Genomic DNA, 23,995 nt, shown 5'->3' on the forward strand with positions numbered 1-23,995 from the left:
CACCACATGCTACTCCCACTGGGAAACGGACACCCAGACTGCCAGCCCGACGGAGCAGCAATGAGTGCAGTGACAGGGAGAAATACCAGGGCTTGTCTACACAGGCAAGTTTTGTCGCCAAAAACTGCCTTTTGGCGACAAAACCGCGATAGCGTACACGCTGCAAGGTCATTTAAAAAAAAAAAGCCCCTAGATTTGGTGACAAAAAACATCCACCCCTGCGAGAGACTTGTCTTTTCCCCTCCCTTTACTGTCGACAAACAGCCAGGGTAGACATGACAGCGTTTTTCCGATTTTATTGGCCTCCAGAAAGTATCCCACAATTCCCATGCTGCCGCTCTGGTCAGTGGTTTGAACTCCACTGCCCTGCGGCCAACCCGCTCCTCCCCCTTGCAAGCCCCGGGATTTTTAAATCTCATTCCTGTTTGCTGGCTTCCCAGAGGAGCATGGCTGGGTATCGCACCAAACGCACTCCCGCTTGGACCGCCGCTGAGCTGTTGGATCCGATCAGTATATCAGGAGAGGAGTCTGTTCAGTCGCAGCTGTGAGTGACCAGTAAGAATTGGGACACTTATGGGCACATTTCTCAAGGCTTGTGTGAAAAGGGCTGTGATCAGGGGACACAGCAGTGCAGAGTGAAGATAAAGGAGCTGAGGCAGGCGTACCATAAGGCGCGGGAGGCAAACCATCACTCCGGCGGTGCACCTAAGACCTGCTGCTTCTATAAGGAGCTGAATGCTACCCTCGGTGGTGACCCCACCTCCATCGCCAATTGCCCCGTGGATACTTTGCATGCAGCTAAAAGAGGGGATAACCCAGAGGCTGAAATTGTGGATGAAGAAGTGGAGCTAGAAGAGGAAGTGGAGCTCCCAGCGGGGTCGCCCGGTGGGGCAGGCAGCCAGGAACTTTTCTCCACTCCAGGAGTTGCTGTGACTTGTGTAGGGAATCGAAAAGTGGGAGGCAGGTAGTGTTTTCTGTGAGCTGGACATTGCCCTGTGTAGCTAATCTGCATAGCTACGCAGGGTGTTGATGGACATCGAGACCTGCAGGGAATCCTCCAGAGAGAGGCTCTGGAAAGTTTCCAAGAGGTACTTGTTAATCCTCTGCCGCAGATTCCAAGGGATTGCAGCCTTGTTAGTTCCCCCATTGTAGGAAACTGTCCCCTGCCATTTAGCAATCGCTGGAGCTGGGACCAAAGCGGCACATAGCTGAGCAGCATATAGACTGGGGCAAAAGCCGCGAGCATTCAGCAGCCGAGCCCTGGTTTCTCTGGTCACCCTCAGCAGCGAGATGTCAGCCAGCAGGTTGGCCTGTGAAAGTGTGGGATAATTTTAGAATGAGATCCCTGCTAAGGTGCCCTGCAAGCCAAGACCTTTTTGTCCATACGCACAACCACCTTCCCCCTACTCCCGAAACTCACCATGACTGGGGTGCTCGCAGAGCTGTGTGCCTGCATAGAGTCTCAGAGAGAAAGTGATTTCTACTAGCAAAATGCCCTTTTTACTAAAATGTTTCAATTGTTTGCTGGAATGTAACAATCCCTCTTCTGTTCAGCACAGACCTTGAAGAACACACCACGCACCCCCACGGACCGGCTGCTGTAGATAAGAAAAAACCCTAGGCGCAACAAAGAAGACATGCTCCGCAAGGTTATACAGCGCGATGAGAGACAGACCAGGGAATGGAAAGAGTGCTGGGAAGCCGAAAGGCAGGACAGGAAGGAGAATGCTGCTTTTGCTAGACAAGCGACAGAGCGGATGATAAAAGTTATGGAGGATCAGACAGAGATGCTCAAGTCTCTGAGACAGCTGCAGACTGAGCAGATCCGAGTTCGAGCGCCACTGCAGCAGATGCACAATTCTTTGCCAACCCCACCCCCCCCTATGCCCACACTGTCCTTTGCACTTCACAGAGTTTCCCCATCACTCCACCCCCTCTCACAGCTTGGACAATGATAGCTGGAGCCACACACACTTGTGAGGTTTTACCCTTTTTAACAATAACTAAAGGCTAAGGTATTTAATGGTACAGCATTTTTATTCTGTGTCCTACAAAAGCGTATAGCAAGCAATTCACTCTCGGGAACAGGTTCCTAAAGCATTGTGTTGCATGGATCTTGGGCCCCAAAATTGTACATGGATGCACCAGGGAAGCACCTCCAAAGCAGACATATGTAACTGCCCCTCATTGTCCAAGTGGTTCCTCGAGGCCTCTCTGATGTTAATAGCAGCCCTCTGGGCTCCTCTGACAGCCCTAGCATCTGGCTGTTCAAACTGTGCAGCCAAGCGCTCTGCCTCAGTGCTCCACACCTGAGCAAACATTTCACCCCTAGATTCCCACAGATTATGCAAAGTGCAGCACGTGGCTATGACCACAGGAATATTATCCGCGGTAAGGTCTAGCCTGCCTTGAGACACCTCCAGCGAGCTTTCAAACGGCCAAAGGCACATTCGACTACCATGCGGCACCTGCTCAGCCTGTTGTTAAAACGCTCCTTGCTGCTGTCCAGGTGCCCCGTGTAAGGTTCCATGAGCCAGGGCTGTAAGGGGTAAGCCGGGTCTCCCACGATTACTATGGGCATTTCCACATCCCCCACTGTGATCTTGTGGTCTGGAAAGAAAGTCCCCGCCAGCAGCTTTCTGTACAGGCCACTGTTCCTGAAGATGCGTGCGTCATGCACCTTTCCAGACCAGCCTGCATTGATGTCCGTGAAACGCCCCCGGTGATCCACAAGCGCCTGCAACACCACGGAGAAGTATCCCTTCCTATCAATGTATTCAGAGGCAAGGTGGTCTGGCGCTAAAATTGGAATGTGTGCGCCATCAATCGCCCCGCCACTATTTTATGCACATTTCCCAGAGTCATGGTCCTCCGCAGCGGGATGCGATTTATTGCCCTGCACACTTGGAGTAATAAAGCCCCAACAGTGGACTTTCCTACTCCATATTGATTTGCGACTGACTGGTAGCAGTCTGGATTCGCCAGCTTCCACACAGCGATTGCAACACGCTTCTCTACCGGAAGGGCCACTCTCAATCTGCTGTCCTTGCGCCGCAGGTCGGGGGAAGGTTGCTTTACGCATCCGCAAGTTCTGTACCCACTGGTCGTCAACCCATACCTGCATGACAATGCGATCCCACCAATCAGTGCTTGTTTCCCTAGCCCAGAAGCGGTGGTCTACCGCAAGGGTCGGCAACCTTTCAGAAGTGGTGTGCCGAGTCTTCATTTATTCACTCTAATTTAAGGTTTCACATGCCAGTAATATATTTTAACGTTTTTAGAAGGTCTCCTTCTATAAGTCTATAATATATAACTAAACTATTGTTCTATGTAAAGTAAATAAGGTTTTTAAAATGTTTAAGAAGCTTCATTTAAAATTAAATTAAAATGCAGAGCCCCCCGGATCGGTGGCCAGGGCCCGGGCAGTGTGAGCGCCACTGAAAATCAGCTTGCGTGCCGCCTTCGGCACACATGCCATAGGTTGCCTACCCCTGGTCTACCGTATGCAGCTCTCTGTGAATGCACAAAGCACTGATAAGTTGCTGCTGAACATTCTGTGATTCCAGGAGAAGAGTCCCTAATAGGGTCATGCATTTGGTTTGTTTTGAGCAGGATTAACATTAGCTCTGGTCTCGTGCATTGGTTTCAATGAAAGCAGCTGCCCTCTTTCTGTTCAGGGACACCCTGGACACTCACACAAAGAGAAGAGAAGAGAAGAGCAGAGCTCCCCACAGGGTTTAAACTAGGAATTCCGCTTAGAAATTGACTTTTTAAATCAAAAGCTTCCCATTCTGTAGGGTAATGCAGTAACTACATCTCTAACGAGGGAGAGGGCTGTTTGTGGCTCAAGCAGCATGAGACCACCAAGCCAGAGTAAGTGTTTTTCCATTTGGATTTAATAACCAGAAAGAATTTATGGGGGGCAGGGGGCAGTTCTAAAAGCTTTTCTATATGGGGACTCTCGGGAGAGTTAAGACAAATTAAGTGCACTAAGCCTCTGTGTGGATGCTCTCCCTCAGTTTCAAGTTAGGTATGTTTGCACTGCAGCTATGCCACTGTAGTGATGTACTGTAGACACCCACTACCGCAACAGAAGGGGTTTCTCTGCTGCTGTAGTCAATCCATCCCCTCTAGGCCAAGAGAAGAATTCTCCCTTTGACCTAGTGGTCTCTACATCAGGCTGGCTTAACTACACCTCTGAGATTTGTGAATTTTTCACACCCTGAGTGACATAGCTAGTAGAACCTAAAAATTTTAGGTGTAGATCAGGCCTTAATCCCCTTTGAAAGAAGGCCACTTTACTCCTGAATGAGAGCATCCACACAGGGGCTTCATACACACTAACTTCACAATTCTACTTAATTTCCCTTAACTTTCCTGGGTTTCCCCATGTAGACAAGCCCAAAGTGTGTTTTCCCTTATCCAGGGCTAGATGAGTTTGACAACTGCAATAGAACCTCAGAGTTATGAACACCAGAGTTACAAACTGACCAGTCAACCACACACCTCATTTGGAACTGGAAGTAGCCAATCAGGCAGCAGCAGAGACAACAAAAAAACAAAAATGTACAGTACTGTGTTAAATGTAAACTACTAAAAAAGGGGAAAGAGGCATTTTTCTTCAGCACAGTAAAGTTTCAAAGCTGTGTAAGTCAATGTTCAGTTGTAAACTTTTGAAAGAACAACCGTAATGTTTTCTTCAGAGTTACGAACATTGCAGAGTCATGAACAACCTCCATTTCTGAGGTGTTCGTAACTCTGAGGTTCTACTGTACTGACCACCGTACGAAATCTACTAGCCAGTAAGAGATATGAAAGAGGTGGACAAGCAACCCATCAGCAGCAACACAAGTGTGATATCAACACAAACCTCCGCCTTGCTGGAATACCCACCAGACAGGTGTCTCCCAACCATGCTTGAGGGTTCCAGAGTAGGGACCAGCTTCTGGCTAGTGTATTTTGGATGAATGTAAAGCTTCACAATTAATCGCACTGTTAAACAATAACAGAATACCATTTATTTAAATATTTTGGGCGTTTTTCTACTTTAAGTACATTGATTTCAATTACAACACAGAATACAAAGTGTACAGTGCTCACTTTATATTATTTTTATTACAAATATTTGCACTGTAAAAATGATAAAGAGTATTTTTCAATTCACCTCATACAAGTACCAGAATGCAATCTCTATCGTGAAAATAATCTACATTGCTAAATTTCACTTTGTTATGTAACTGCACTCAAAAACAAAACAATGTAAAACTTTAGAGCCTACAAGTCCACTCAGTCCAACTTCTTCTTCAGCCAATCACAGACAAGAAGTTTGTCTACATTTGCAGGAGATAATGCTGCCAGCTTCTTATTTACAATGTCACCTGAAAGTTAGAACAGGCATTCGCATGGCACTTTTGTAGCCGGCATTGCAAGCATTACGTGCCAGATATGCTAAACATTCGTATGCCCCTTCATGCTTCGGCCACCATTCCAGAGGACATGCTTCCATGCTGATGATGCTAGTTAAAAAAATAATGCATTAATTAAATTTGTGACTGTACTCCTTGGGGGGAGAATAGTACGTCTCCTGCTCTGTTTTACCCGCATTCTGCCATATATTTCATGTTATAGCAGTCTCAGATGATGACCCAGCACATGTTGGTCATTTTAAGAACACTTTCACTGCAGATTTGACAAAACGCAAAGACGGTACCAATGTGAGATTTCTAAAGAGAGCTACAGCACTCATCCCCAGGTTTAAGAATCTGAAGTGCCTTCCAAAATCTGATGAGGTGTTGAGAATGCTTTCAGAAGTCTTAAAGAGCAACACACCGATGCGGAAACCACAGAACCCAAACCACCAAAAAAGAAAATCAGACTTCTGTTGGTGGCATCTGACTCAGATGATGAAAATGAACATGCGTCGGTCTGCACTGCTTTGGATCGTTATCGAGCAGAACCCCTCATTAGCATGTATGCATGTTCTTTGGAATGGTGGTTGAAGCATGAAGGGACATATGAATCTTTAACGCATCCAGCATGAATCTTTAACGCATCTGGCACGTAAATATCTTGTGAGGCTGGCTACAACAGTGCCATGCGAACACCTGTTCTCACTTTCAGGTGACATTGTAAACAAGAAGCTGGCAGCATTATCTCCCAGAAACATAAACAAAACTTGTCATAGATTACCTTTAATAAGCAATTCTCATAGGGGATATTCAGTAGACAGCAGAAAAGCAGAACTATAGGACAGGGTCTAGAGTTTGGCTGCAGTCACAGAGCTACCATAAGCAATGAAGATTTTAACGGAGACTAAACAAAATGTGCAATCCATCCTCTCAAAAGATGGGACCATAAAGATTTCTCAGCCACTCAACAGACATGGCCTTGGGGAAAAGGCTGCTTTCAAACACAAGCTTCATGTTTGTAGCCCACACCCAGCATGAAGTCTGCATTTCCTATTTGAGAAATTGGGGGAGTTGCTTTCACCAGCCAAGTCAGCTGCTTAGAAGGATCAGTGTCATGTTGATTTAACAAGCAGGGGGAGGGGTGGCATTACTGAGCATCATTTCCCATGGCCTACATTCCCTATACCCACTTTTCCATGCTTCTCTCACAGAGCATTAGACCCTTGATCCCAGAGCTTGTTCGTAGCCAGGCTTGGAAGGATTTGATTTTTATCGATAAATGTTGATAAACATCGATTTCATGGTACATGCACAAACCGACAAAAAATATTTCCAACAATAACAATCAAAGTTTACAGATAGGCAAAATAAGAAAAATATTGCTTGAGAACTTCTTGGAGTTTGATTTAAGGCCAAAATTTTGACATATGACTTTGAAACAGCTGAAAACAATTATGAAACAAATAACTGGGGAGGAAGAATTTAATCAGAAAAATGTAACTGATCATTGGGGATCTTTGAAGAATACCTTACTGCATGGAGGAACAAGGCTGTGCTGGTTCAAAATCAACTGGGATCTGAGGGCAAGTGAAGGCGACAGTATACATAAAAATAATAGATATCAGATGTAGGAAAGGGGAAGTTGATAGTAATGAATATAAATCAGAATTTAGGAACTGTAGAAAATTGATAAGGGAAGCAAAGGGACATAAGGAGAAATCTCTGGTGAGCAGCGTTAGAGAATAAAAGGAGGTTTTTAAAATATATTAGGAAGACAAAGAATCCTGACAATGGTATTGGTCCATTACTAGACAGAAATGGTGGAATTATCAATAATAATGCAAAAAAGGTAGAAGTGTTCAGTATTTCTGTTCTATATTTGGGAAAAAAGAGAAATGATGCATTGATGATAATACTCTTTCCATTCCACTAGTATCTCTGGAGAATGTTAAACAGAAGCTATTAAAGCCAGATTGCTTCTAAGAGCAGCTTGTCCTGGAACCCACAAGGGCTGAGGCGATTCTCGATTTAGTCCTAAGAGTAACACAGGATCTGAGCCAAGAGGTGAATATAGCTGACCCACTCAGCAATAGCGACCAAACTTAACACTCTAGTAGGGGGGGAAAAGCCAAATAAACCCACCATAGTAGCATTTAACTTCTAAAAGGGGAACCACACAAAAATGAAGAAGCTAGTTAAACAGAAGCTAAAAGGAACAGTCAAGGAAATGTCTGCAAGCTGCACAGAGACTATTTAAAAACACCATAATAAAGGCTCAAACTAAATGTCTACCCCTCCTCCCACCAAAACAAAAATCCACAAGGACCAAAAAAAGCCACCATGGCTAAACAAAGTAAAAGACATGGTTAGAGGAAAAAAGCCATCCTGTAAAAACTGGAAATCATTGTGACACTGCACCCCATAGTCTTCACAATGATATTAGGAGTATGGCATAATTATGATGTATTTTATGCAGGAGAAGTCATCGGAGGCGTCATTGGAAAAGTTATGAATTGTCCTAGATGATTATCTAATTTGTGTGCATGTATCATTTGTGTGTCTGAAGTTATGAACTTTGACTACGTAACTGTATTTCGAATGTAGTTACACCTGGTAACGCCCACTGGACAAGATGCTTTCAGCCTAGATAGTGGGTGGGGAAGGGCCTATTCAGGACAATGGGCCATGAGGAAAAAACAATATACCATAGGAGAAGCTTATCTCCCAGCTGGTGAGCCTTCCTGTGAACGCTACAGACAGCCTGTGAGTGACGGCTGCTATGACTCTACAAGGACATGTGATGAGACCACATGTCTCTAGACTCCATCTTGGGATGTCAGTATTTTTCCCCACAGACTAGTCTTGGAACCAAGCTTTGAAACAAAGGGCTCCCACCACATGCTATATAAGGCAGGGAGTGACATAATTTGTGGTTCTACTCCCCACACAAGAAGACTCCGGGAAACACCTGAGGAACAAAGACTGACCTGGGGGAAGTGCTGGACCCAGGCTAAAGGGATTTCTAGCCTGTGAATGAAGCACCTGGGGATTCTAAGCTTAAAGCAAGTGCAGCTCGCCCCTTAAGAATCTGCAGCCTGCTTGTATCATCTCTTAGGCTGAGAATCTGCTATTCAGGGTTGTGAGTTCAATCCTTGAGGGGGCCACTTAGGGATCTGGGGCAAAATCAGTACTTGGTCCTGCTAGTGAAGGCAGGGGGCTGGACTCGATGACCTTTCGAGGTCCCTTCCAGTTCTAGGAGATTGGATATAATATAATATAATATATGGAGATAGAGTTTGCATTTTTTGTTTATTTGCTAGGTAAGCACTTAAAATCTATCTTTAGTTAATAAACATGTTAACAAGTTAATAAACTTGTTTTTGCTTTATCTAAACCAGTGAGTTGGAGTGAAGTGTATGGGAATCTTAGCTCAGGGGCAAGACACTGTTGAAAAATTCCTCTCCACATTGAGGGAGGGGGCAAATTTTAGGAGCTTACGACGTACACTTCCCTGTGCAGCACAAGACGGTATAATTTTAGGTTTATTCTCCAGAGGGGATGCGCACTTGTGGAGCTGGGAGTTGCCTTAGCTGTAGCCTTCGTATGCAGGGGCTGGTCAGAGAGCCTGCACGTAACTGCAGCTGGGTGTGTCCCCACCTATATGTATGCTGGTGAGCATGCAGGCTGGAGGACTCTGCAGCTTGTGACAGCAGTGCAGTGTGAGAGGGAGCCCAGGATGGTGGGTCGGGGGCTCAGTGGTACCCCAGCCCCAGACTGCACCCCAGGGCTGACAACCCATCACAGTTATATCCTCCTGAGGAAAATAGAAAGGAGCATAAACTCTGGCAAGTCAAGTGTAAAAGTATAATTAGGCAGGCCAAAAAAGAATTTGAAGAGCAACTAGCTAGGGAAAAAACAACAACTTGCTGTTTTTGTAAGTAGATCAGAAGAAGGCAGGCTGCCAAACAGCGAATGGGGCCACTGGACAATCAAGGTGCTAAAGGAGCACTCAGGGGAAATGAGGCTGTTGCAGAGAAGCTAAATGAATTCTTTGCATTGCTCTTCACTGAGCAGAGGACATAGGCGAGATCCTCAGATTTGTCACCTAAAAAGAATTGCTCAAGTGTGGGGAACTGTCCCCGACAATCAGTAGAGGGAAAAGATCATAATGCCGTTAAATAAATCCATGATCCACCCATGCGTTAAATACTGCATGCAATTCTGCTTTCCTCACCTCAAAGATATATTCAAATTGGAAAAGGTGCAGAGAAGGGCTATGAAATTCATTAGGGGTGTGGAACAGCTTCCATATGAAGGGAGATTAAAAAGACTGGGACTGTTCAGTTTAGAAGAGAGATAACTAAGGGGGGAGGGGGGGAATAGGATAGAGGTCTATAAAATCATGACTTTGAGGAGAAAGTGAATAGGGAAGTGTTATTTACCCCTTTACATAACATGAATTAGGGGTCACCAATGAAGTTGATAGGCAGCAGGTTTAACACAAACCAAAGTAAGTACTTCCTCACACAATGCACAGTCAACTTATGGAACTCGTCAAAAGTACAACTGGGTTAAAAAAACTACACGAGTTCATGGAACATGGGTCCATCAATGGCTATTAGCCAACATGATCAGTAAGCTTAAGTTTTTGTCACGGTAATTTTTTAGTAAAAGTCACGGACAGGTCGCAGGCAAACAAAAACTCACAGGAGCCCGTGGACTGTCTGACTTTACTAGAAATAACCAGGGGGCAGGGCTGGGAGAGTGGGTTGAGGAATGACAACTGGAGCGCCTGCCCCCGCCCGGGGGGCAGGAGGACTGACAGCCTGAGCCCTACTGCCAAGGGGGGAAGAGGGTACAGCTCCAGTCCCAGCGGCTAACAGCTGAAGCCGAAGAAGTCACAGGGGTCCGGTGAAGTCACAGAATCCTTGACTGCCCTGGCCAAACTGTGTTTTAACGATCAGGGATGCAACTCCACACACTCAGTGTCCCTAAACATCCAGAAGCTGGGACTGGATGACAGGGGATGGATCACGTGAAATTGCCCTGTTCATGTCATTCCCTCTGAAGTGTCTGGTACTGGCCACTGTCAGAAGACAGGGTAGTGGGCTAGATTGATCACTGGTCTAACCCAGTATGGTCAATCTTATGATACATAAACAGGGGAATTTCAACTAGAAGTAGAGAGGTTATTTTAATCTCTGTATTTCGCACTGGTGTGCCCGCTGCTGGAATCCTGTGTCCAGTTCTGGTGCCCACAACTCAAGAAGGATGTTAACAAATTGAAGAGGGTTCAGTGAAGAGCCACAAGAATGATTAAAGGATTAGAAAACAAATCTTACAGTGATAGACTCAAGGAGTTTAATCTATTTAGTTTAGCAAACAGAAGGTTCATGGGTGACTTGATTACACCCTAAAAGTATCTAAATGAGGAACAAATATTCAATAATGAGCTCTGCAATCTAGCAGGGAAAGATCTAACATGATCCAATGGCTGGGAGTTGAAGCTAGACAAATTCAGACTGGAAACAAGGCGTAAATGTTTAACCCTGAGAGTAGCATGTAGCAGGGGTCGTGGTGGATTCTCCATCACTGACAATTTTTAAACCAAGATTGGATGTTTCTCTGAAAGATAATGCCTAGGGCGTATTTTGGAGAAACGTACTGGCCTGTGCTATACAGAAGGTCAGACTTGGTGATCACAGTGGTCCCTTCTGGCCTGAGTATCTATGAAAGTTTATTTCTATGAAAGGTGATTTATTGGTTATAAAGCTTTAACTTTTGGAATCTCAATGTTTCCTCTCATTAAATAATTATTGTCTGCCCCTCCCCACTTTCTGATCCCCCATAATTTCCCACAACTATGAAAATTTAAATAAATTTAAATGGAAAAAGATGCCTAAAAATAAACATCTGTCAAAATTATTTAAAAAAGATTTCTGCCAAGCCTGTTAATAGCCATTAGCTGGGCTGTTCCTGCTGTGCTGATGGAATTTCTTTGGGGTTCTCCCCCCCCCCCCCCAATTTATTGAGAGCTTTTATTTGAAGGGGCAGAGCTGTTCAATCTTTAGCAGAGTCTTAAAGGTTTCCTGTCCATTAAATAAGTATTTCTGACAAAATAGTTTGAAGTAAGCAATCTGTCTAGGAAGCCCATTCTCTCAGTTCAACTTTTACTCAACACTTGAGATGCCAGTTTCACTACTTTCCAGGATAGTGCCTGTGGCAGAAAAGACATGAATTTCTAATGCAAAAAAAAAAAAAAAAAATCAAGCAAAATTTTTTCTGGGGTGGGGGAGAGGAGGATTGCAAACCTTGCAGGGCCTTCTTTATTCAGAATAAAGCAGCACAAAAAAGAAAAGAAAAAACACCTTACACTTAAGTATGGCTACACTAGAGAGCTTGCAGCTTGCACGGATGCAACTGCGCCACTGTTTGCTCTCTAGTGTAGCCCCTCTAAGCTGATGGGAGAGAGCTCTCCCGTCGACTTAATTAATGCACCCCAACGAGCAGGAGCGACGGTAGCTCTGTTGGCAGGAGCTCTCCCACTGACATAGCGCTGTCCACACCGACACTTAGGTCAGTCGCTGGGAGGAAGGGGTGTGGCTTATTCACACCCCTGAGTGACATAAGTTACACTGACGTAAGTGGTGGTGTAGACATTGCCTCAGCTCCAGTTCATGACAACTCAAATTCAACCTGTGTCAGAGATTATCAGTGCCGACGGAAGATACTCAGAGCAGTGCTAGTAGCAGCTACTTATCAAAAGGGTTAAAGAGATGAGTTGGATATGATTTTGTACATTAAAAACATGCTGTGAAGTACAAATGATATCGCAGGGAGGGCTGATCTAGATTTTACTCCAAGGAATTCTGCACCAAAAAATTAAAAATCCTGGAAAATTCTGAGGAAGTTATTTGTCAACATAACACTATATAATCACACCACCAGTTTTAATTCCTCTCAGCAATTACGTCTAACAGGAGCAGAGAATTAGAGAAATCCCCAGGATAACCCAGTTCCTGTTTCTCTGCCCTTCCCCCCCACCCAACCTGTGGGCCAGACACACTCACCCCCTCCCAGAGCCCAGCCGTGGGACCCTCCCCAAAGCCCAGACACTCACATCCCCCCACCCCCCCAACTCAGCCGTGGCCGGCCCCGAGCCCAGACACTCCCATCCCCAAAGCAGCAGCAGCATGGCCCCTCTCCATCTCTCACGCCTAGGGGCAGATAGGGGGCTCCGCTCTGCACACTGCCCCCACCCCAAGCGCCACCCCCACAGCTCCCATTGGCCAGGAACCGCAGACAAAGGGTGCCACAGGGGCTGTGCCTGCGGACAGGGCAGGGTGCAGAGCCACCTGGCCGCGCCTCCACATAGAAGCGGGAGAAGGGACATGCCACTGCTTCCGGGAGCTGCTTGAGGTCTGTATCCCTGAGCCTCTCTCCACATCCCAACCCCCTGCCCCAGCCCTGATCCCCCTCCTGCCCTCTGAACCCCTCGATCCCAGCCTGGAGCACCCTCCTGCACCCCAAAACCCTCATTCCCAGCCCCACCCCAGAGCCCCCACCTCCAGCCAGAGCCCCCACCTCCAGCCAGAGCCCCACGCTCCCCCCCCCCCAGCCCTGATCCCCCTCCCACCAACTGAAACCCTTGGTACCAGCCTGGAGCACCCTCCTGTATCTCAAGCCCCTCATCCCCAGCCCCACCCCAGAGCCTGCAGCCTCAGCTGGAGCCCTCCCACACACAGCCCACCCCAACCCGGAGCCCCCTCCCACACCCTGAACTCCTCATTTCTGGCCCCACCCCATAGCCCGCACCCCCAACCAGAGCCCTCACTCCCTCCCGCACCCCAACCCCAATTTTGAGCGCATTCATGGCCCACCATACAATTTCTATTCCCAGATGTGGCCCTCAGGTCAAAAAGTTTGCCCACCCCTGCCTTAGTGGCAGCCAACAGCTCTGCAGCCTATTTCTATGGGGGGAGGGGGAGAGAATTCTGCACAGACAACATTAATTTCTGCAAAATTCTGCATTGTACAGTGGCGCAGCATTCCCCCAGGAGCTTTGAGGCCTCCTTCTGTACTTAAACATGCTAGACTCTGACAACCCACTTCAAGTGGTTTCGGAGCTCTCTTCAGTGTTGCTGCTAGACACTCACAATTGACCAATGCTCAGCACAGCCAGCTGCCTCTGTAGTACGCAGGCTTCCGAGCCGCAGTTCACCACTGCCCAGGACTTACAAAGCATGCTACTGTAAACAAGGCTTTGGAAGATTACCTAGGCCTGGGATATCAAATCCCACACACATCACAACTGCTTGGAAGGGTTGAGAAAGTGAGCGAAAAGGGAATGATGCTGCCTTTGGGGTGGGGAGTGAAGGCACATGTGAGAGCATGAAGAAAGCTTACGCTGGAGTAAGTAGAGTGGGCAGAGAAGGAAAGAAAACTGGACAAAATTAGAACCAAAGTAACCATCTGCACGCAACATTTTACCATCCTATAAGATCTCAGCCAAAAACCGGTAAGAAATGTCTAGAACACTCACGCCAGTACCCTAAAGATTAAGACAGTTTAATTCCCTGTCAAATGTGCACCATGGAAAAGGAACACATCAATACTTAGAGAGCTAGACAAGTTTCCATCTCCATGCAAGAAGCAAAAATGTCCTCTGGTTTCCATTGCACAGCACCTTACACTGATGAGCAATTTAACGACAGAGCAATAAAATCTTTATTGCATCACTAGAGGTTTTATGGTTTTGAAGCTCCAATTATGTAATAATGTAACTGATTTTTCACAGCTAATGCTCTGCTTTGAGCACTCCACCCATATTCGGACAGTGAAACTTGAGCATCGCTGGTTAGTTAGTCTCAAGCTCCCACACTGGAAATGCTTTTGTGTTTAGAGTCACTGAATTTCAGGGGGATGCTGAACATACGGTTATGAAAGACAGAGGAATGTCTGGATCAGGTTTTACACAGCTCTGTCCTTTAACTCAGTGGTTCTGAAACTGTGGGTCACAACACAGTTTTAATGGGTTTGCCAGGGCGGGTGTTAGACTTGCTAGGGCCTGGCGCTTTGCCTTCAGCCCTGGGTGGCAGGGCTCAGGTTACACCCCCCCCCCCCCCAGGACTGAAGCCCTCGGGCTTCGGCTTTGGTCCCTCCATCCCAAGCACTGGGGCTTGGGCTCAGGCTTTGGTGTCCCGCCCCCTCGCTCCTGGGGACATGAAACAATTGTTGTCAGAAGGGGGCTGAGGTGCAATGAAGTTGGAGACCCCCCTGATTTAACAAACTCTGCTCCGGGACTTTCCCCTGGAGCGCCAGCTTGTCTGAGACCCGCACTCCTGCTCTGGCCGCCACTTGGCCCGCGGAGGATTACAGCCACGCGCAGACCCCCGCCCCGTGCCTTGCGCGCAGCGGGGCTCGGCTCGGGGCGGCTGCTGCTCTGCGACCCTCGGTCCAGGCTGCGGCTCAGCCCGGCCCCAGGCCCCCGCCGCTCCCGCCCGGCTCTCACTTCTCGATCTCCAGCGCCGCCACCTTCCGCTTCTCGTAGAGTTTGTCGTTCAGGGCCCGCACCACGCTGGGCGCCAGGGGCGAGAAATCCTTCTCCGGGTTCATGCTGCCGCCGCCGCCGCCTCCAGCGGGGCTCGGCCCAGCCACAGCCCCGCGCCGCGCCGGGGGCTCCGGGGCCGGCGGGGCGCCGCCTGCTCGCGGCCGGGAGGCGGAGACGCAGGAGCCCGCGCGGGTCTCGCCGCGTTCCTCTGGGCGGGCTGCGGCTCGCGGGCGCGGCACTACAGGGCGGCCGCCGTGTTACCTCGGGCACATGACTCCGCGCACATGACTCCGCGCGGGTCTGATTCCGCCTCCGCCTCTGGTCCCGCCCCCAAACCGAGACCCCGCCTCTTCCGGGCGAGGCCGCGCCCCCGCTCGCTGCTCTCAGCGGAGCTTGGCCCCGCCCCCCATGGCCGCGGCCGGGTTTCCGCTCTGTTGGGATGGTTCGCTCCGGCTCCTGTCACTGAGATACGCCCCCCGCGTTCCGTAGTGGCACGGTCCTGCCGCCCGTTCGTTCCAAAGCGGTTCCTGCGGCAGCGCCGGGCAAACCCCATTGGCCAGGAGCTGGGCTGAGCCCAGCGCGTCACCACACTGCAGCCGGCGCGTTCCGTTGTGGGAGCCAGGTCTCGCCCGGCGTCCCGGTGCCCCCTACTGGCGGAAAGTGGCCATGAGGCTATTTTCACTAAGTCCGACTCCAGAGCTATAGCTCTCCAAGGCCACCTAGCCCAGATGTTACTCACCCACCTCAGCCCAGCCTTCCTCCCCCTTTAGCCCTCACAAAAACGGAGCCCAGCCAGCACTAGCAAGGCTTGCAAACTGGTTTCCTAACTTCAGAGGAATTCCAACCTTGCCCCAAAATTAAGTTCATGGAACTGAACTAGACGATCTGGTCATTTCCCAAGCGAGTGACTGATACAGCTGAGAACCGACACCTTGGGTCTCAGTCCAACTAGTAATGGGGCAGGGCGTCCCGTCCCAAACTACTCTACCCCATCTGCCACTGACCAGTCCCTCCAATTAGTAATGGGGCAGGGCGTCCCGTCCCAAACTACACTACCCCATCTGCCACTGACCAGTCCCTCCAATTAGTAATGGGGCAGGGCGTCCCGTCCCAAACCACCCCACCCCATCTGCCACTGACCAGTCCCTCCAATTAGTAATGGGGCAGGGCGTCCCGTCCCAAACCACCCCACCCCATCTGCCACTGACCAGTCCCTCCAACTAGTAATGGGGCAGGGCGTCCCATCCCAAACCACACCACCCCATCTGCCACTGACCAGTCCCTCCAACTAGTAATGGGGCAGGGCGTCCCATCCCAAACCACACCACCCCATCTGCCACTGACCAGTCCCTCCAATTAGTAATGGGGCAGGGCGTCCTGTGCCAAACCACCCCACCCCATCTGCCACTGACCAGTCCCTCCAATTAGTAATGGGGCAGGGCGTCCCGTCCCAAACCACCCCACCCCATCTGCCACTGACCAGTCCCTCCAACTAGTAATGGGGCAGGACGTCCCGTCCCAAACCACCCCACCCCATCTGCCACTGACCAGTCCCTCCAACTAGTAATGGGGCAGGGCGTCCCGTCCCAAACCACCCCACCCCATCTGCCACTGACCAGTCCCTCCATGGATAGGCAAGGGAAGGCCTGAATGCCACGCAGGCTGACTTTCTCAGACCCAGAATTGGTCCCATTTGGGTCAGGGAACAGGAATGATAGGAAAGTTCATACAGTAGCTGGTCTGGGGGTGAACCAGGCCTCTGGCTGCAGGGCTCTTAACGCAGCACATATCACTAGGAATTGCATTGGTGTTTAAGCCATTCAATAATAGGCGGTGAAGGGGAAATATTTTCCTCCCTACACCCCTTCCGATTTATGTTCCAGCCCGCCCCCACCTCGCTTCCTAAACCTGCCTAGCTGCTGCCTGGACTCTAACCCCGGTAATACAATTCTTTAGGCTGTGAGATTCTGGTTATATCATGAAATCCAGATCCAAGTCAGAGCCTTCCCCACCCTGGGCAGATCTGACTCTGTACAAAGAGCTGGTGATCTGAACGCTGTTCATTCTGCCCCTGATCAGCTCAAAGACCCCGGAGAGCAGATTCTGCAGCGCCCAAACCAGCACCCTGAGGGAGGGAGAGTGCAGCACCCGCTCTCCCATGGTTACAAAAGGCTGGCAGCCTGTCAACCAGCAACTGAAGCAGCAAAGCTGGTTGAAAACCTCAGCTGAGGAAGAGACGTCGGGGGCTGTGCATTTCACACGGCAGCCCCACACCCCTCCAGCTAGACTGGCGTCCATTTCAAAAGGCGGCTCCTGCACTGGCCAGGAATCAAACGCTGGCCACCCCCGTGGCAAGCGAGAATTCTGCACTGAGCCACCAATATCCCAGCTGCAGGAAAAGGCTGCACCAGACTGAGCCCTGGTCTATACAACATTTAGATCAGTGAAAGAATTCTTCCAGCGACTTCGCTAGGGCCACTTGCGGAGGTGGATCAGTGACACGGATGGAAACCCCCGACCATCGATGTCGGGCGCATCTCTGGCACTCCGGTGGCACAGATGCAGATGTGCTTCCATAGCCCCCAAAGCGCAGACAGGCCCAGAGGGCCAGGGACCCCCCCGGGCCAGGAACCGCTAGTCACATTCACTGAAGCTGCTACATCAGCAAGTGAAGAGAGAGGGGCGGGGGCCATTCAAGAGCCTGTGCCAGAGGTTTCCCTTGGGGTAAGGTGTGATCTAGTGAGAACACAGCACCATTGCAACACTAGAAGTGTGATTGACAGAGGTTCTATTCTTTCATGTGAATGCTCCTCTGCCCTGGTGCTAGAAATCCGATGTAATAGGTTTCCTAATTGTTTAATCAGTTCCCTGGAAAAGACTGACCAGGACAGAGGGTCAGGTTGGCGCAGAGCAATCATTTTAATTAAGAAAAAAAGCTTTGCTCTTGCATTGGCCGGGAATCGAACCCGGGCCTCCCGCGTGGCAGGCGAGAATTCTACCACTGAACCACCAATGCTGCAGCTGGGGAAAACTGCGTCTCCAGCTGTTTTCTTCATGCTGCACACATGGGGACAGTCAGGAAGTATCTGGTTACAATCCTGCTTTGGGAACATGTAATTCTGGCCTTAGGCTTCTTAACCCTTGCACCATAAAGCGTGGAAGCAAGAGCACCCCCAGGCTCTTCATTTCACTGTCTTGCTCTTCATTTTAGGGCCTTGATTTCACTGCCCGACAGGCCATTTGCAAAAGTGCTCGGCTCAGACAAGGACACATCTGGCTGAACTGACAGTAGAGCGAAGGTCTCCGCAAGCCGGGATCTCTGCACTCCCCTGGGGAAGCGAGGGGAAAGGATAGGAGCCTGCAATCAACTGACAGCAAGTCTGGTTGGGCCATGGGTAACACCTGAGAACATGCAGGAGCCACATGACATGACCCCCCCCCCCGATGGTGACCCAAGCTCCGTGTGCCAATAGCAGAGGTTCTTGGGGGATAGGAAAGCACCCTGTGCGCGGAACTGTTGCTTCAGAAATTAAAACTGCCTCCATTGGTCTGTCTGAATGGATGCCCTGGAGGCTAACGAGAGCTCAGACCCCCTGAGGGTTATTTACTCACGTGTGTGAGGACAGGAGAGGAGCTGGGCAGTGTGACTCATACCCAGCTCCACCAGTGGTGCGTGTGGCACTGCCAAGTAGGCACAGGCCGGCATGGTGCCATAGGTGTGAGCAGGAGGTGCCTTCCCTGGCTGCAGCCCTGCAACCTCCCCGCAGTGTTGGGACATGCCAAGCCTGGCCTCCTGTGCCGGTGCAGCCTCACATTTTAACTGTAAAAGTGCCACAGGCGGCTCGCGATCCACTGCTTGGCCACCACTGCCATCTACCAACTACACTGCCAACACCTCTATCCCAGACAAGAGTGATTACACTCCCCTGTCTTTCATGGATCTTGCTAGCTTGGCTACTCGGAGAATGGTGTTGCCAGCAGTGGGTGTTCCGCCTGAAAGCCCTGTATGCACTAGAAAATTAATGTTTGGCTTGCAGAGTGTTGCTTCTTTTTTTGATCGGCTCCCGGCAAGCAGGGGCAAAGGGGGGAGAGAGTCGGGGTGCACAGTGGGCCCATCACAGTCCCAGACTGCACGCTGGGGGATCTAGTCACAGAGTGTTGGGTTCTTAGGGATTGGTTTGTTTTGGCCTTGTTTTGAAATGGGATTAACTTGATTTCTGGTTTATTGTGAAAGTCAGGGTGCTTATTTACCCTGTGAAAGTTGGCAACTGTGCTTGTTACTTGTCTAGTAGATTGTTTTCTGAAAAAGGGTTTTTAAGGTTACCTATTTTAATGGTGTCTAATCTTCCCAGGTTCCACTGGAGGACCTCTGCAGGGTCTCAGGGTTGTCTGTGAGCTCTAACACCTTAATTGAAGGGGACATAGGTGTCCAACCTTTCAACAAATGCTTTCTTTATCCAAAATTAGTTGCTTAAAAAAGGGTCAGCGGGAACTGAATTGCATGGTCTCTCATCTTCCATTGGTAGCTATAATCAGGCCAAGCCAGTGTTAACAAGGAATCAGCTACACAATTTGTATTCTGTTGACTCTTGTGGCGTCCCCTTTTTTCCAGCTTTCAAATAGCAGCGTTTTCCAGTTAAAACACTTCCTGGATTTTTGATTGTGGGGAGAGGGGAGACTGAAAAAACCTGTGGGAAGAGAAAAAGGTAATTGGTTGATAAAGGTAATAGTGTTGATGTAGGGTACTTAAACTTCTGTAAGGGGTTTGATTTGTTCAAAAAAGAACTAGATAATTCATGCAGGATGGGTCCATCAATGGCTATTAGCCAGGATGGGCAGGGATGAAAAAACATGCTCTGAAGTGTCCCTAGCCTCTGTTTGCTAGAAGCTGGAAATGGGCGACCGGGGATGGATCACTTGATGATTCCCGGTTCTGTTCATTCCCTCTGGGGCAGCTGGCATTGGCCAATGTCGGAAGACAAGATACTGGGCTGGCTGGACCATTGGTCTGACCCAGTCTGTCCGCTCCTATGTTCTTGTTACAGTCTTATGTGCAGCCAGAGAGAGGAGGCCTTGCAGCTCTGTGGTTTCCCCAGCATCCTCGCTCCCCATGGAAAGCCCTGACACCTGGGCTGCAGCTTCCCCCGCCTCTGCTACTGCCCTGCCCTCAGCTTCTCCTCTCAGCATGCAGTGCCAGGACCACGGCAGGGGCTCTGTCGTTGGACAGGGATGCAGGTGCTTCAGCTCATTACTTCCCTGTGGTAGCAGTCTCTGGCCACAGGTAGATTCGAGGGGCTGCAGGCAGAGAAGCCACATCCCAGAACTTCCTTTCCTGCCTGCAGCCCAACAAACCTGCCTTTCGCCTATTGGCCCCGGTGCCAGGGCAGGATGCAGCCCAGAGGGGGCAGGGAGAGGTACCATGCAGTTCCAGCGTTTCCTTCCCTGGCTGCAGCCCCACAAACCTTCCTGTGGCTAGGGCCTTTCTTCCAAAAGCAGTTGTTGATGAGCCGCATGGCTGCTGCCGATGTCTGAATCCCATTCTCCGTCGACTGGGAACCGCTCTCCGCTGGTGCACTAGGTTGTATTTCAGGTTCCGGTTGAGCGTCTTGTGCCGGTTTAGCTGCTGCTGCAGGTGCAGGCTCTGTGGTGCCCTTTGGTGCTGGCTCCCCTGACTCTGGTGGGGTTGCAAGCACGGGCTTTGGTGCTGACTGCTCCACCAGTTCTGGTCCTTGGGCTGGTTCTGGCTGGGTCCCAGGAACTAGATCTACAACCGCTGCCATAGACTCTGGTTTGCGTCTGGTTCCACCACCTCTGGCTGGGTTCCTTTAGGAGGCTCAGGAATGGAGTTAGGTGTGGAGGCCTGTTTAGCCTGGCTGTGGGTGACCATCCCCACCCTTTTCGTTAGCCTCACATGGTTGGCTAAGTCTTCTCCCAGCAGCATGGGAATGGGATAATCGTCATAGACTGCAAAAGTCCATATCCCTGACCAGCCCTTGTACTGGACAAGCAGCTTGGCTGTAGGCAAGTTAAAAGAGTTGGCCTTAAAGGGTTGCACCATCACCTGGGCCTCTTGGTTGATGAATTTGGGGTCCACCAGGGATTGGTGGATAGCTGACACCTGTACTCCAGTGTCTCTCCACGCAGTAATCTTCCTCCTGCCCACAGTCACAGTTTCCCTTTGCTCTGGGGGTATTTGCAACACATCTGGGCCTGAGGGCTCTTAGTGGGACTCCTGGGTGATGAGCTGTAGTCAGCTGGTGCTCTTGGCCTTCATAGAATATCAGGGTTGGAAGGAACCTCAGGAGGTCATCCAGTCCAATCCCCTGCTCAAAGCAGGACCTCCACCCATTTGACTCTGATATCCCCCACCTCGGTTACAGTTTTGGGCTTCCCATCTAGGATGTATCTTTCTGTTTCCTCAGGAACACCCTCTAAGAACTGCTCCATTTGTATTAGGAGAGACAGATCTTCCAGAGACTTAACATTTGCCTCAAGCCCTTTCACCCCCCCTCCGGGGAGGAGCTGAGAAAGAAAACAAAGGAAATCAGCTGTTGCCACCAGCTAATTAAACAACATGTGCACAAACCTCTTAGGATACAAAAACCCAATCCTGTTCTTAAAAAAGGTAAATTTTTATTAAAAACAAAAAGAAAGAAAATGCATTTGAAAACTTAGGCTATTGCTAGATTTAAAAAGAGCAAATACAATAATGAAGCATCAAGAAGCACCAGAGCCCTGGCCATTGACCCTGTGGCCACGTACTTGTAGACTAGCCCTGGGGAAAACCTGCTGACTGTGCAGATGGTGGTAGGCCGTATAGAATCATAGAATATCAAGGTTGGAAGGGACCTCAGGAGGTATCTAGTCCAACCCCCTGCTCAAAGCAGGACCAATTCCCAACTAAATCATCCCAGCCAGGGCTTTGTCAAGCCTGACCTTAAAAACCTCCAAGGAAGGAGATTCCACCACCTCCCTAGGTAAAGCATTCCAGTGCTTCACCACCCTCCTAGTGAAATAGTGTTTCCTAATATCCAACCTAGACCTCCCCCACTGCAACTTGAGACCATTGCTCCTTGTTCTGTCATCTGCCACCACTGAGAACAGCCGAGCTCCATCCTCTTTGGAACCCCCCTCAGGTAGTTGAAGGCTGCTATCAAATCCCCCCTCATTCTTCTCTTCTGGAGACTAAACAATCCCAGTTCCCTCAGCCTCTCCTCATAAGTCATGTGCTCCAGACCCCTAATCATTTTTGTTGCCCTCCGCTGGACTCTTTCCAATATTTCCACATCCTTCTTGTAGTGTGGGGCCCAAAACTGGACACAGTACTCTAGATGAGGCCTCACCAATGTCGCATAAATGGGAACGATCACGTCCCTCGATCTGCTGGCAATGCCCCTACTTATACAGCCCAAAATGCCATTAGCCTTCTTGGCAACAAGAGCACACTGTTGACTCATATCCAGCTTCTCGTCCACTGTGACCCCTAGGTTCTTTTCTGCAGAACTGCTACCTAGCCATTCGGTCCCTAGTCTGTAGCAGTGCATAGGATTCTTCTGTCCGAAGTGCAGGACTCTGCACTTGTCCTTGTTGAACCTCATCAGATTTCTTTTGGCCCAATCCTCCAATTTGTCTAGGTCCATCTGTATCTGATCCCTACCCTCCAGCGTATCTACCATGCCTCCCAGTTTAGTGTCATCGGCAAACTTGCTGAGAGTGCAGTCCACACCATCCTCCAGATCATTAATAAAAATATTAAACAAAACCGGCCCCAGGACCGACCCTTGGGGCACTCCGCTTGAAACCGGCTGCCAACTAGACATGGAGCCATTGATCACTACCCGTTGAGCCCGACGATCTAGCCAGCTTTCTATCCACCTTACAGTCCATTCATCCAGCCCATACTTCTTTAACTTGCTGGCAAGAATACTGTGGGAGACCGTATCAAAAGCTTTGCTAAAGTCAAGGAATAACACATCCACTGCTTTCCCCTCATCCACAGAGCCAGTTATCTCCTCATAGAAGGCAATTAGTAGGCCGGCAACTACTCACTCTCAGAGCCCGAGGAGGAATAATCTTCCTCTGGTGACCACCACAGGGTAGGCTTCCCTGTTGTGTCTGGCAGCCTCGAGCCTGCCATTCGGGGAGCGGTACCGGGACCCCCCTGAGCCATGACGCGTATCCGGCGACCGACAGTTAATGGGCATAGGCCCAGTAAGAAGCTGGGGAGAGGTGCCACCTGCTCTGAGGGCGGTTTGCAGACTCCGGCAACGGGAACTGGAGCGTGGGGACCATCTGTGCGACGCTCTGGCAGCTGGGGATGGGGTTGCAATGACCGGCAAGGCTCCCAAGAGCAGTTCCGGGATTCCTGAGAGCGCCAAGGCGGCTCTGGCAAGCAGCGCTTGGGAGCTGGGAAGCGAGGCCTGCCAGGTGATCGTTGCTGGGATTCCAGGGACCGGCGGCATGCCTCTGGGGCCCGGTACCACGGGTGCGGTGACTGGCGTTGGGATCCCGGGGATGGGTGCCTGGAGTCTGGCATTCTGTGCTGGGAACTTGCCGACTGGTTGCAGGTCTGTGATCTGGGGTGCGGCTCCGGAGGTTGCTGGCACAGCCCTGGAGAGTGAGATGGGGCCAGGGTACGGTGCCACGGGTGACTTATGTAGGGGTGCCACTGAAGGCTTTCCCCTTGAAAGGGATGAGAGGGAGAAGATGTCTTTTGCCACTTTAAAGGCTTCCAGGGTGGCATCATGAGGTAATACCCCGGTAGGAGGCAGGTCATGGGGCGGACTAGGTTCAGCCAGCGAGGCTGCCACCGGACCAGGTCCTTCTTGGTCTGGGGCTGGAATCCCTTGCAAATGCGACACGTCTCCCGAATGAGGGACTCACCCAGACACTTTAAACAGCTTAAATGTAGATCGCTGATTGGCAGGGGCTTCTTACAGCCTCGCACGGCTTGAAGCCCGGGGAGCGGGGCATGCCCTGTCCCTGGGCTAAGTCCCTCGGGGTTTATCTATCACTAACGTATACGAAACTCTTAAGA

General features: G+C 49.9%; 1 protein-coding gene and 1 non-coding gene across 2 annotated transcripts in view; both read right to left on the reverse strand.

Moving 5' to 3' along the window:
- Positions 1-15,023, reverse strand: part of VAC14 (VAC14 component of PIKFYVE complex) — a 204,072-nt gene extending 189,049 nt beyond the window's left edge. The window contains exon 1 of the mRNA XM_065416489.1: positions 14,920-15,023. Within this exon, the coding sequence (XP_065272561.1) occupies positions 14,920-15,023 (104 nt within the window). The remainder of the gene's footprint in view (positions 1-14,919) is intronic.
- Positions 15,024-17,903: 2,880 nt separating this feature from the next.
- On the reverse strand, positions 17,904-17,974 carry TRNAG-GCC (transfer RNA glycine (anticodon GCC)). Its single transcript has one exon. It is a non-coding gene; the product is annotated as a tRNA-Gly (tRNA).
- Positions 17,975-23,995: the final 6,021 nt, after the last annotated feature.

The sequence above is a fragment of the Emys orbicularis genome, chromosome 14, assembly GCF_028017835.1.
Source record: "Emys orbicularis isolate rEmyOrb1 chromosome 14, rEmyOrb1.hap1, whole genome shotgun sequence".
Lineage (NCBI taxonomy): Eukaryota > Metazoa > Chordata > Testudines > Emydidae > Emys > Emys orbicularis.